The sequence below is a fragment of the Labrus mixtus genome, chromosome 12, assembly GCF_963584025.1.
Source record: "Labrus mixtus chromosome 12, fLabMix1.1, whole genome shotgun sequence".
Taxonomy (NCBI): Eukaryota; Metazoa; Chordata; class Actinopteri; order Labriformes; family Labridae; genus Labrus; species Labrus mixtus.
In genome coordinates this window covers 1942304-1955924 of record NC_083623.1, presented here as the reverse complement: position 1 = coordinate 1955924, position 13621 = coordinate 1942304, and the positions used below count along the sequence as shown (strand labels likewise).

Sequence of the window (13621 nt, the reverse complement as noted above, 5' to 3'; positions counted from 1 at the left end):
AACATACTCACTGATTATTTGGATGTTAGTAAGAGTTTTTAGATCACGCTCATTCTGTCTGTTTACATGAAATGTGAAGCTACGAGCTAACTAAAGAGCGCTAACATTAGCATGCTAACACAACAATGCAGGACACAGGTGATTGTAGCTCAAGCCTTGGAGTGGAGGGGGGTTGGAGGTGTGTCTCTGGAGGAGAGCGGAGGCTTCAGTATGGAGGAGGCGTGGCCTAACAGCAGTTTGTTTTGGTTTCATGCTGGAGCTCAAGGGCGACATCTACTGGATCAAAAAGTCGCACATTCTTCCTTTAAAGACAGAATATTTGCAGGTGTGCTCGAGGTCAACATCTATGTTAAAATCTGGAATAGTCAGTTTCTGTGCAGCTGTGTTGACTCTTTAGTACCAGCTGTTTTTCCTGTGTGGAGTTTGCACTGCTACTTGCTATAGTACGGTAATAGATCTTTTAGCCTACGGGGAAAGTTGTTAGGTTAACTGCTGACTCTAAATTGTCTGTAGGTGTGAATGCGAGTGTGGCTGGTTGTCTGTCTCTATATGTCAGCCCTGTGATTGGCTGGTGACCGGTCCAGGGTGTAACCCCGCCTCTTAACCAATGACAGCTGGGGCTGGCTCCAGCCCACCACGATCCAGGAAAAGCAGTAACTCACCTCTTCAAAATTGCCTACAAACACTAACAAACTGTTCTCACCCTCCTCCTCTTACATCATTTTAGTTTTGTTGATGTCTTGCTGAGTCTGAGGTATTATTATTTTAATTATTATTATTCTGCAGAACGACAGAAACAAATCTCCGCTCGTCTCTTCTGTCTCGTTGGTCGTAGCAGCAAACATCGGCATGCAGCAGCCTCTTATCTATTCAAACGTCTGTCTGTGCCAAACGATCCGCTCATTTGAAATTTAATGAAATTATCAGGCCTCAGTGGAATGTCTCGCCGCCGCCGCCGCTGTGGCCCGCACTGGAGATTAGATTACGCTTTAGTGGCTTGGTCCCTCGCTCTCTTCTGCTCCCTTTTTAATATGTGTGAGGCTCAGGACTCACCTGATCCGCTGCACACGGAGGCCTTTAAATCCTAGAAGTTTGTCAAAAACAGGCAGCATCTGAAAAAAAAAAAAAGAGAGAGCACTTTTTAAATACCCGGAACGTCGGTCAGGGCCCGATGTAATTAACCGTGAGGCGTCAAACAGGAGCTCGCTAATAGCCTGGCAGGACTCCAGCGTGCAGGTATAAAAAGAGGACTGAATGAATGGGAATCCCTCGTAGATATCTATCTTTGGGACATTTAAGCACCTGGACGTTCTTATGACGTAATCGTCTTTACGGGCGTCGTTAGAGAACATCCTGCTGAGAAACGTGAGCGACCTTAAAGTCTTTAAATGTGATGTTTCACTCTTAAATGTAGAAATCAAGTATCTCCTCTGAAAATAACTCTGTGAGTCATGACTGTCTACAATGGGTGTAACACCCGAGTCCCACTGTCTGTGATGTTTTCAGAGTTTTCAGAGTCCTATCTTCACTTTGTTTACATCGCCCGGACGGCCGGCTGGCTCCTCCCCTCGTGTATAAAAGTTGTTTAATTGAGGGACTAGAGAAAAGAAGAATAACATACTGTACTCACTGCTTAACTGTGTTTCTAGATCACGCTCATTTCAGGTAAATTTACATGCAGTGTGAAGATACGAGCAGAATAAAGATCACTAGCATTAGCATGCTAACACAACAATGCAGCGCGAGTTGTTTTGGTTTCATGCTGGTGCTCAAGGGCGACATCTGCTGGATCAAAATATAAAGCCTTTAAGAATACTCCTGACGCCTTTCTGAGAGTGTCTTTGACGAGGAAGTAAAAGTGAAGCGCTTAATTTCTCCCTACGAGTCTCTTCCAGGATCTCAGTGAGAGGAGAAACCGAGGTACAAAGAGAGGACGTCCACACCAAAGCATACAAGTAAAAAACATACCTGGTCCTGCAGGTGGTGAACCAGGTCGATGTACTGAGGGGATTCTGTGTCTTCAGGGTTGTCCAGCAGCTCTCTGTAACCCGGGTCCACCAGGTCGATGCTGAAATCCACAATGTGCTCCGTCAGGCTCTCAGGGAGGACGTTAAGAAGCTCCGAGTCCTTTGAGACAAAATAAAACAAAGTCAGCATCGAGGAATCACAGGAACAAGATAAGTAAGAAAGAACCACAGGAAAAAGAACGTCTCCTATGATTAAAGGTGAGGTACTTTAGTAGATGTTGGACCTTTTAAAGGTCCTCAGATGTGTCCTGGATGCGTCATGCTGTAATAAATCACTGCTGAGGGAAATTCTGTCACATATTCAACGCAGATACAAGCGTCTGAAATGAGTTTCCTCTGGAGGGTGTCTGGGCTCAGCCTCAGAGAGAGGGCAAGGAGCTCGGAGTAGAGCCGCTACTCCTTCACATTGAGAGGAGCCAACTGAGGTGGTTTGGACTTCTGATCAGGAGGTTTTCAGGGCACGTCCAACTGAAAGGAGACCCCGGGGGTAGACCCAGAGTTCGCCAGAGGGATTACATATCCCGTCTAGAGTGGGAACACCTCGGAATGGATGGATGGATGATGGATGGACGGATGGATGATGGATGATTAGGGATAGATGGATGGATGGATAGATGATGAATGGACGGATCGATGGATGGATGGATAGATGGATGGATGGATGGATTGATGGATGGATGGATGGATGGATTGATGATGGATGGACGGATCGATGGATGGATGGATAGATGGATGGATGGATGGTTGGATTGATGGATGGATGGATGGATGGTTGGATTGATGGATGGACAGATGGATGGATGAGGGATAGATGGATGGATGGATGGATGGATGATGGACGGACGGATGGATGGATGGATAGATGGATGGATGATGGTTGGATTGATTGATGATGGATGGTTGGATTGATGGATGGACGGATGGATGGATGGATGGATGGATGAATGGATTGATGATGGATGGATGGATAGATGGATGGATGGATGGATGGATGGATGGATGGATGGATGGATGGACGAGGGATAGATGGATGGATGGATGGATGGATGAGGGATAGATGGATGGATGGATGGATGGATGGATGGATGAATGGATTGATGATGGATGGATGGATAGATGGATGATGGATGGATGGATGGATGGATGGATGGATAGATGGATGGACGAGGGATAGATGGACGGATGGATGGATGGATGAGGGATAGATGGATGGATGGATGGATGGATGGATGGATAGATGGATGGACGAGGGATAGATGGACGGATGGATGGATGGATGAGGGATAGATGGATGGATGGATGGATGGATGGATGGATAGATGGACGGATGGATGGATAGATGGATAGATGGATATTCAACTTTAATTTAACCCCTAACCTGTTGAAAGAGGAGTAACCTGCTCCTATGTACGGTCAAAAAATCACTTTTCTCGAGAATAACAGGAATAAATTCTCCCTTTTAATCACTTTTTTGTGTTTTGTTTTGTATAATTAACAACATTTCTGCATTAGGAACATTAGAGACAGGTTAAATGTGAAAGCACAGGTAAGGCCGTTCACCTGTAGAGTGAACCAAATCACCAGTCAGGTGAGAGCGGTAATTATCTCTGGAATGACACGCTGCTCTGCTGCAGCCATCAGCTGCTGAAACAACACACACACACACACACACACACACACACACACACACACACACACACACACAGCCTGGACTGAACTTTAGAACAGGAACAGAACCAGCTGGGCGGACGCTGCACAGATCCTCGTTACCTGCAGCAGGTAAACTCTTCTGGCTGCTGCAGAGGACGGACTGCGGAGAGCCCATCCTGTGTGTGCAAGGTCACACATCAGTCTCTGAGCTGGAAGTCTTGTTACATTAATTACTAGAACTGGGGAGCTGTTTGTGTTTGCATGCACTTTTTCAAGTTTTTTTTTGCAAAAGTTAGTTTTCCAGAGTTACCTGTGGTTGTTGGAAACACTGGGTTTCATCTATTTCAATGGGCTTAATGCGCTTCTTGTAAAGAACAGGAAAGTAGTTTTAGTTCAGTAATCCACCACAGAAAACAGTAGAATGTCTAGTGAAGTTTTAGTTCTAATGAAAAATATTTGAAAGGTCACATCACCTTGAAACATTTCTTTTGATCAAGACAGGTTACAAACCACAAGCGAGTACAGGAGGGACATTAAAGGTCACATATTCTGTAAAAATCCTCTTCCCCATGGTCATCTAACACTTATATGTGTCCCTAGTCCGTCTACAAACCACCCATCCTCTCCGTCTTTAGCCTGCTCCACTTTTCAGAAAATGTATGCTCAAACAGGCCGTTTGGCGATTTTCCCTTCATGACATCACAAAGGGCAGTAGCCCCTCCCCCAGGTGGGTGACACTTCCACAGCTAGGTGTTTGTTCTGAACCTCTGAGTCTGCCTTCTCACCGTAAACAATAGAACATGGAGCGAGAAAGACCGAGTACACCCAAGCCCTTCCAGAGAGGGGGCGTGGTCAGACACAGCTCATTTACATATTTAAAGGTACAGACACAGAAACAGCCTGTTCTGAGCAGGGCTGAAATAGAGGGGTTTATAGACATGATCAAATACAGGATCAGAGTGGATTTAGAACAAGAAACTTCACACACATGTTTTGAGGAGATCTGAGACTTATTTACACTGGTTGAAGAGGAGGAGGATATGTGACCTTTAATCTTTAACAATAATTTCATTCATAAAAAAAAAAGCTGAAACATTGGCTGTCGACAGCGAGGAGTAAAGACTCTGTTTTGTTTTGGTTTGTTTTCAAACCAACATGCCTCTCTTCGACTTGTAACAAAGAAACACATCAGCAGTCTGCAAGAAACATCACTAAGACAACTTCCTTTAAAGCTTGTGTTGGTTACACAAGAACATCCCATCTGCCAGCGTCCTGCATTAAAGACAATCTGTGAATAGAGCGTCGAACCCAAGAACACACGTTCACCAGCTTAACATATTTAAACACATGTGAACTCAAACTGGGCTTATTGACTGTTACACAAACACCTGGGCGGCGATCCAATCAAATCAAAGCTCGGCAGGTAAGACGAGGAGTAACTGCAGGACCAAAAAAAAAAATGACCAGGAGTCCAAGGAACAGATGGAGGGCAAGGTGCAGGACTTAACATTTACAAGCTTTGTTTGTTGGAAGTTTTAAACGTGTCAAATTTGCACATAAACCTTTTTTTCTCTTTGACACCAAAACGTTATCAGTCTATCCTTTGATTGAACTGGACGTTTGTGCTCATATTTGATATTAAAACACGACCTTAAACATGTCCCTGAGATTTCTCATTCACAAAAAAAGGCTGACGCTAAAAATCACAATGACTCCATCAACGGCTGGCGCCAACACGGAGGCGTTGAAAGTCTTCGGCATAATCCCTTCACTAAGCAGGTTATGTTTTTTTAGTCCTGTTTGGTCCTGACCGCTTCACAAACTGCGTTAGCCACTTATCACGGCTAATGCAGAAATCAGGTAGTTACACAAACACCCGGGCGAGAATCCAATCGAATCAAAGCTCACAGACAGAAAGTGTGTAACCAGAAGCAAGCTGCGGAGCAAAACTTTTACCAACCGGGTTTCTTGTGAATCATCTCATAAATAATTAGTCTATAATTTGCAGGTTTCTGTCCGAGCAACCCTAAATCCTTGACCAACAATTTTAACCATTTCATCCCCGACGTCTGTGCCACATATGAAGACACGTTGCCGAGGTGTTCTTTGGGATTTCTCGCTCACAAAAAAATGTCCGACAAGAAACATAACAACAGAATGACCAGTGGACCCAGCTGTCACCAACACTGAGGGACTTCTAGAGGCGGGGTGAAAACAGCGATTTATGTTAAAATCTAAGATTTAAAATCCATTCATATCTTCAAAAGAAAAATGTATTTTTAATTTATTTGGTTAATCAGTTGCTCCATGCTACGTGCTAATGCTAGCTCTTTATCTCAGTAGAATGCCAAATAGAGCAGCAAGAAATTCAGCCAGTCTCACAGATTACTGGAGTAGATCCTGTAGTATGGACTAATTCAAAAATAGACTTTGAATTCATGGATCCAGAATCTTTTTAAATTGAAAATCAAGAATGAGAATCAAGAATCGAAATCGAATCGTGAGACACCTAAAAATTCCCAACTCTAGGGACTTCAGTGGCATTTCTTCACTGACCAGGTTCTGGTTTCAGTCCAGTTCGGCTCCGATGACTCAGGAGTTTTTTTAAACATTTTAAATCATTCAGCAACGGCAAAACTGCCCCCCCCCCAAAAAAACTGGTATCGTATGCAAGGTCTGCCAAGCGTGCAGAGTTTGCAACAAAAAAAAGAGAGAAACATTTAATTCAGAGAAATTCTGCACTCCCACTCCCCAACCTGGACGAGATTCAACAGAACACATTCAGTCGGAGGCTGATCACCCCGAGGTGCAGGAATGAATGCTACCGGACAGGAAGTCTATGAATGCACCTGTTTGCAGGACATTTATATGTGCTCTTGTTAATTTATAAATACACTTGAACACATTTTGCAAAATGGATACTTTTGCACACAAAAGGTTAATCAAATATATTCGATGTCTTTTATTTATAATTCCTAAATATTCTGGTTTTTTTTTGTTTTTTTTTAAACATGTCTCTTAATCCAATAATCCAGAGTGTGGTATAGGTATGAAGTGAGATAGGTGGAGGAGCGTTGCATTGCCGATGTCTGTGTTTAAATTCAAACTCCTCCTGATGTTTAATTTGGGGAGAACGAGTGCACGTACTTGAGTGTGACATTTGCAGCCCTCCGAGGAGCTCCTGTCTAAAAGCTCATTGAGCCGCCACCTCCTTAAAGATAAAGTGTCGACTAAATGCTGAGTATTAAAATGCAGGAGGAGCGCGTTGGTACCTCTTTGACCTCCTTGGCTGGCGGGCTCTGATCGAGGCCGGGGCTTGGAGAGGCACTCACAGGGCTGAGGAGGACGCTGGTGGTGGTGGGGGGAATCGTTCGGGCTGCGGTTGTGGCGTCGGTCTGAACCTCTGCAGCTGGAGGAACCATCTGAGTGACTTTAACTACAGGGTAGAGAGGGGAGACAGTGTGAGGCAGGTAGACAAATGAGTGTTTTACATGTTTTATTTTACATACTTCATTCATCCCTGAGGGTGAAATCCTGTTTTTTCTCTGTTATTGAGAAACCTGAATCACACACATTGCACAAACAGGATCTGTGGACATGCATTCATGGAGAAACATCAGAGTGAGGCAGCTACACAGTGAGCTGTTAGGGGGTTTGGTTTCCGTACTTCTTACTTGAACCGGTGACCCTAGGGGGTTTGGTTTCCGTACTTCTTACTTGAACCGGTGACCCTCCGGCAGTGGCGATTCTAGAGTCTGTTGGGACCCTTAGGCAAAATTAATTGAGGGCCCCTCCAACCAGCGTTATGTCTGCCAGTCATCCCAACGCTCTTCCTCTTTCTTTTTTCACTCCCACACAGATCATTCCTCTTCATTTTTTTGGTTTTTACAGGAGTAATACATGAGATGCTAAGCAGGGCAACAAGAGTGAGTGCTGTCAGATGGGGCCCCATTCAGAGGGTTTCCTACTGTCATTGCAAAATTGGCCCATTGCTACCCTCTGCTGCGGTTTCAAGTTTGTTAGCCTACAAGGGCCCCCTTACTGGCCTGGGGCCCCAAGCAGTTGCCTGCCTCGCCTGTTGACAAGCAGCGCCCCAGCCCTCCGGTTCCAACCCCAAGTCCCTAGAGACCGAGCTGCTGTTCTCGGATCTGTCTGGATGCACAAAAGCTGAAGGTAAAATTAAACTGAACCCACGCCCAACTCTGATGCGACACTGACTGTATATATCACTTTGTGGTGTTATTATTGTCGAGACATTGTCGTGTCAGACTCTGATCTGTTGTGTGTACCTGCTATCTCAGGAGTCTTCTGCGTCACTGCCGGGAACAAAACTCCTCTGCAGATGAAGAAGGAAACAAAAAGAAGAAGAATTAGTATTTAAAGGTGACATATCCTCCTCCTCTTCTTCAGTTTAAATAAGTCTCAGAGCTCCTCAAAACATGTGTGTGAAGTTTCTTGTTCTAAATCCACTCTGATCCTGTATTTGATCATGTCTATAAACCCCTCTATTTCAGCCCTGCTCAGAACAGGCTGTTTCTGTGTCTGTACCTTTAAATATGTAAATGAGCTGTGTCTGACCACGCCCCCTCTCTGGAAGGGCTTGGGTGTACTCTGTCTTTCTCGCTCCATGTCCTATTGTTTACGGTGAGAAGGCAGACTCAGAGAGCAGAACAAACACCTAGCTGTGGGAGTGTCACCCACCTGGGGGAGGGGCTATTGCCCTTTGTGATGTCATGAAGGGAACATCTCCAAACGGCCTGTTTGAGCACACATTTTCTGAAAATTGGAGCAGGCAGAAGACGGAGAGGATGGACTTTTCTCATCATTGGGGGGTTTGAAGACAAACTAGGGGCACATATTAGAGTTAGAGGAACATGGAGAAGAGGATTTTGTATGATATGTGACCTTTAATTCTCATGTGACTGAAACATGATTGTGTTAAAATAAGAGCTTTAAAGTTGAGAGAGACTTAAAAACAAAGTGTTGAATGATGTTCTTCATTTCTGTCAGCATGTGAGGTGCTAACTTAGGACAAGGACAGATTTTTTGAAAGTGAACTTTACAGAGATGATGAAAACTTTGTGAACTTGCCCTGCAGAGGGTGAAGACATGTCTCTGCTTATTAAAACGGCTCTCTCTCTCTCTTTCATTTTTTACTGACGTGATATAAAAGATTAAAGAGCCGTGCGATGAAGTCGTGATCCCCATCGTTTCTCCGAGCTGTTTTGTGTCCCCGTAACTTCCTCCGAATCAAATCTAATCTCCCTCACATCTCAGACTTCATGTTTCTCTTTGAGAGAATCAATTTAGCCAGAAAAAAATCTACACTGAAAAGTTTGCATACTCTCAAGAGTGTCATCACTGACGTCTGCACATAACTGACATTTAACTATTAGGAGGAAATGCTCATTTGTCTTGTTAATCCTCAGATTCATCAGACAGACCGAGTACTTATTTAAATGATGACATCTTTAAATGTTAAGTAATGCCCGAGGAATCATTTCAGATTCTTGTCTTGCAAACAGGGATCATCATGCTGCCACACAAGAAGTCTAAATGTTTTTATTTTTAAGATATATTCTACAGAAATGCATGTTTTCTTAAAGCTGCAGCTATGATGTGGTAAGAAATGTACGACTAGATTTGACCCCCATGTTTTCTCCTCTGCTCTGAGTGTAAACTTGTTCATGAGACTTTAGTTGGAGGGGGGAATCAGGCACAAAACCAGCCCAATTTGGTACACACAACAAGATAATAAGGCCGATTTTGGGCCCGATTCCCCCCCTCTAATCAAAGTCAGCAAAGGCCCGATTATCTGATGGATCCAAAAATGATTTGTCCAGATGTTCCTGTGGTGTGAGGCGTATTCAGAGTGATTTTAACTTCCTCGATCTGCTCGGAAGACGAGCGGGACCGCCCCAATGTGAACTCATAAATATTAATTGTGTTCAGTTTTTACTGTCAGAAGATTTTCTGGCACAACTTCACCAAATGACCCTGAGGAACGCCACAAGCCGAAACGCGTCGGTCTAATTAGTTAATAAAGTCGATCTTCATATTAAAAGTGTTGCCTGAGCTTTTTGACATCTTCCAGTATTTACGATCAGAAATCCTGTTGTGTGGAACAGGCCAATCAGGAAGCAAGCTGACTGAAGCAGGAAATACAACAAACATTACCATGACGACAACAGCAGACACCAAGTGTAAAGTGAGATGGATGGTCATAAATTCAGGACTAACTTGTTGATTTGTGTCGACAATACAAGTGTTTATACAACGAGTCTGTAAAACAAAACACAATCCAACTGACAAGGAGATGGGTACCAGCTAACAGCTAGCCACATTTAGCTCGACCATCATGTTTGTTTACTCTCAAGTCCCGTTTGACCCTGTGAGATTAAACGTTTTGAGAGTGGAGTCTCTGGTTGTTGGAGAATGAATCTGTTAGGGTATGGCATGTTGAGTCAGTCGTCTCGGTCGTCTCGGTCGTCTCGTTTCAGATTTTTAAAATCTTTGTGTGCCGGGCCTCACTGGAGTCATTTCCTTCTCTTTCTCCCTAACTCATTTCCTGCCATCTTTCTTCCATCAAAGCAGCAATGAACGGCGTCCAAACTGCTCAAGTAGTTAAATCAAACGATTAGCTTTCATTCTTCAGGAGATAAAAATCCCTACGAGCTCCAAAACAACCACGCTGTCTTCTCATTGGTTCATGTTAACACTGTGTGTGTGTCTCTCTGCAGTGAATGGATGTCCCCTCTTATGTATGTAGACTTCTCTCAAGCCTGCAAGTCCACTCTTAGAAACTTATAAAAAAAACTTAAAAAAACAACAACACACATTTGAAGTAATATTATGGTTAAAGACATCACAAGTAAATGCGATATTACTTTTTTGTATTTTTAAAATGACCAGAAAGAGAAGTGCCCATTTGTGAAGTATATACCGATAGTCCCCTATTAATATGGTAAGCGTGTGTGTGTGTGTGTGTGTGTGTGTGTGTGTGTGTGTGTGAAGTCGTACCGTGATGGCGGCTTCCCGTCTCTCCTCCGGCTCAGCCTCTGTCAACGGAAACACAAACAGATCGTTAAAACAACAACATCCTCAGCCCGCTCCTCTTTGTGAAAACGCCGTCGTGCGTACGCAGCTCTCACTGGTCGTTGTTTGTCTGACACATTGATGACTGATTAAATTCACTCACTCATATGTGGAGGAGCTGTGGTGTGTGTTGCGCTTTTTAAAAATACAGTTTGCAGCGGCCGACCGTCTCTCAAGTCATGAGCAAGTTGAAGAAGCCTTCGGGCCATAAAACCCATTAAGTGTGTGCAGTATCTCTGAAAAAAGAGCGCGGACTTTAATGAGAAAAGAAATCTCTCCACACTCTCTGTGTGTGTGTTTTTTTAAGAGGGTCAGTTCAGCCAAATTGGAGGATTTAGCTCAGACCTCGGGAGGTTTTTGGTGCAGAAAAGTTTAATTTTTATTCCTGGCTAAAAGTGTTCGGCACAATCATCCTCGAGATAAAAAAAAATTGTTTTTGGTCTTTTTGGTTTAATTAACTGTTCGATAAACTGATCAGAAATACTCACACCATGACCTAGCTGTGTCTTTAAACTTTTGTTGCTTGAAATTAGGAGATTTGTGCTGTGCTTTGGTCAAAATATAACATGAATCAAGCACCAGAGGAGGTTTGTGACCCTGTATAAACCAGCTCTCTCAGAACGCTCCGTTTTGGTGTGTGTCTCTTTAAATGTAATGACCCCGCCCCCTGAGTTTTCCCTGTAGACATCACTCCTCTGTAGAGAGAATAAAAATGGCCGACCTGCGCTAAAGTTTTGTTCTAGTCTGGAGGTGGAGTCCATGGGTGGAGATACCAGGGGAGGGGAGGGGATTTTTTTTTACTAGAATCCCACTGTGACATCACAAGGAGAGCACATTTGAAACAGAGCATATTTCTCTGTGTTGTAAGACTTATACAGACCACAAACAAAGGACTGGATGGTTTATTTCACATTTTGTGGGTCAGTAGACTCTCAGGTTACCCAGATATATGTTCAGAAACACTGAAAAAGAGGAGTTTTTATAATATGTCCTCTTTAAAAAGTTCATGTAAAAGTGGGCGTGGCTATTTTTCCACCAAGTAGTGGATTTTGTGCAGAACAAATGCTTGAAATGGATTCAGAATCCTAAAAAAAACTAGTTTGACCCCTCTCCGCCATCTTTTGTTAGTGTTTTGATTGAGAGCCCCCTGCTGGCGGTGGATTTTACATACTGTGCGTTTAAAGATGTCTCTTTCACGATTTTAGTTTAGTGGAAAAAGTCTTCTTGGGCCCAACGGCAATCACCTGATGATACAATACCAAGTCCAGCTACTATGGATAACTGGCTTCAAAGGTGAAGGTCCCACTTCCTGGGGGTTAAATTGGCTGGAGACGAGTCGTCTGATGAGATTGTTTTGCATGTTGTTGATGAAGTGAATGAAGTGATCAGTGAGTGGAAGTCTCGGGCACAGCCTGACGATGTTTTTCTGTCAGCTCGATGTTGAATGAGGACATCTGGCAGCTCTGCAGAGCTCAGGATTAACGTCCTCACAGCGACATGTTTTGCATGTTTACTCAGGAATTTAAACACAAGAGCTGGTCAACAAAAAAAACAACAACACAACGCTCTCAACTGTTTACTGGAGAGCTCTCCGTTTCCCCCAAGGTCACCGGTTTGACAAGTTCCAACAAATCCCTTTAAAAACACAAAACCAACAACGTGTTGGTCACAAATAATCTCCAGAACTACAGAACTACAGAACTACAGAACATGGGGGACTTGTTTACAGCCTGAAATCCCTTACAGGTAAACTCTCCCTCTCTCTCTCTCTCTCTCTCCCTCTCTCTGTCTCTCTGTCTCTCTCTGTCTCTCCCTCTCTCTCTACCTCTCTCTCTCTCTCGCTCTCTGTCTCTCTCTCTCCCTCTCTCTCTCTGTCTCTCTCTCTCTCTCTCTCTCGCTCCCTCTCTCTCTCTCTCCCCTCTCCCCCTCTCTCTCCCTCTCCCCCCTCTCCCCCCTCTCTCTCTGTCTCTCTCTACCTCTCTCTCTACCTCTCTCTCGCTCTCTCTGTCTCTCCCTCTCTCTCTACCTCTCTCTCTCTCTCTCTCTCTCTCTCTGTCTCTCTCTCTCTCCCTCTCTCTCTCTCTGTCTCTCTCTGTCTCTCTCTCTCTCTCTCTCCCTCTCTCTCTCTCTGTCTCTCTCTGTCTCTCTCTCTCTGTCTCTCTCTGTCTCTCTCTCTCTGTCTCTCTCTCTCTGTCTCTCTGTCTCTCTCTTGGATTGTCTCTTGTTTTTTTTCGACCAATCACATTGCACCTACATCACTCAGAGTCGTCTCATTGTGTTGGGAGCGTAGGCTACCTAGGTTCTCTAAACAAAAAAAAGGGAGAGGGGCTCCAACTGGTCCTGGACCAGTGATGTGAAAAGCAGTTCTTTTCAGTGTACTGAATCAGTAGAATCAGTTCAGTAAAGTGATTCGTTCAAAAGATTCGTTCACTGAATCGTTCACTGAATCGTTCACTGAATCGTTCACTGAATCGTTCACTGAATCGTTCACTGAATCGTTCAGTACTTCTCTGCAGCTCTGTCTGTGAATCAGAATTTAATAAACTGAAACACGGCCGAACGTTTAGCTCTGCTCGCGATCGTACTGAGAACAGCCGGTGGTGAATAATAAACCAATGAGCTGAGAATTTAGTTGGATAAAGTTACAGTTTGCAAACTGAAAGCTGTAAAACAATCACATTTATTTTCGCGACACCTAAATGTTAAATAATATATTTTCTACTTCCTCAATTTTGGAGACATGAGAGGAAGAAGTAGGGGCGGGCTTTGAGCGACTCTTACGGTCCAGAGAGAGAGACACGAGACGGGAGAGAGGAGAGAGAGACACGAGACAGGAGAGAGGAGAGAGA

General features: G+C 44.0%; 1 protein-coding gene across 1 annotated transcript in view; it reads right to left on the bottom strand.

Annotated features, from left to right (window-relative positions):
* The window catches only part of LOC132985375 (interphotoreceptor matrix proteoglycan 2-like), a 52025-nt gene that overhangs the window by 29410 nt on the left and 8994 nt on the right, over positions 1 to 13621 (bottom strand). The window contains exons 3-8 of the mRNA XM_061052726.1: positions 10698 to 10735; positions 7967 to 8013; positions 6950 to 7113; positions 3798 to 3853; positions 1969 to 2233; positions 1054 to 1112 (exon numbers count right to left, since the gene is read on the bottom strand). Of these exons, the coding sequence (XP_060908709.1) occupies positions 1054 to 1112; positions 1969 to 2233; positions 3798 to 3853; positions 6950 to 7113; positions 7967 to 8013; positions 10698 to 10735 (629 nt within the window). The remainder of the gene's footprint in view (positions 1 to 1053; positions 1113 to 1968; positions 2234 to 3797; positions 3854 to 6949; positions 7114 to 7966; positions 8014 to 10697; positions 10736 to 13621) is intronic.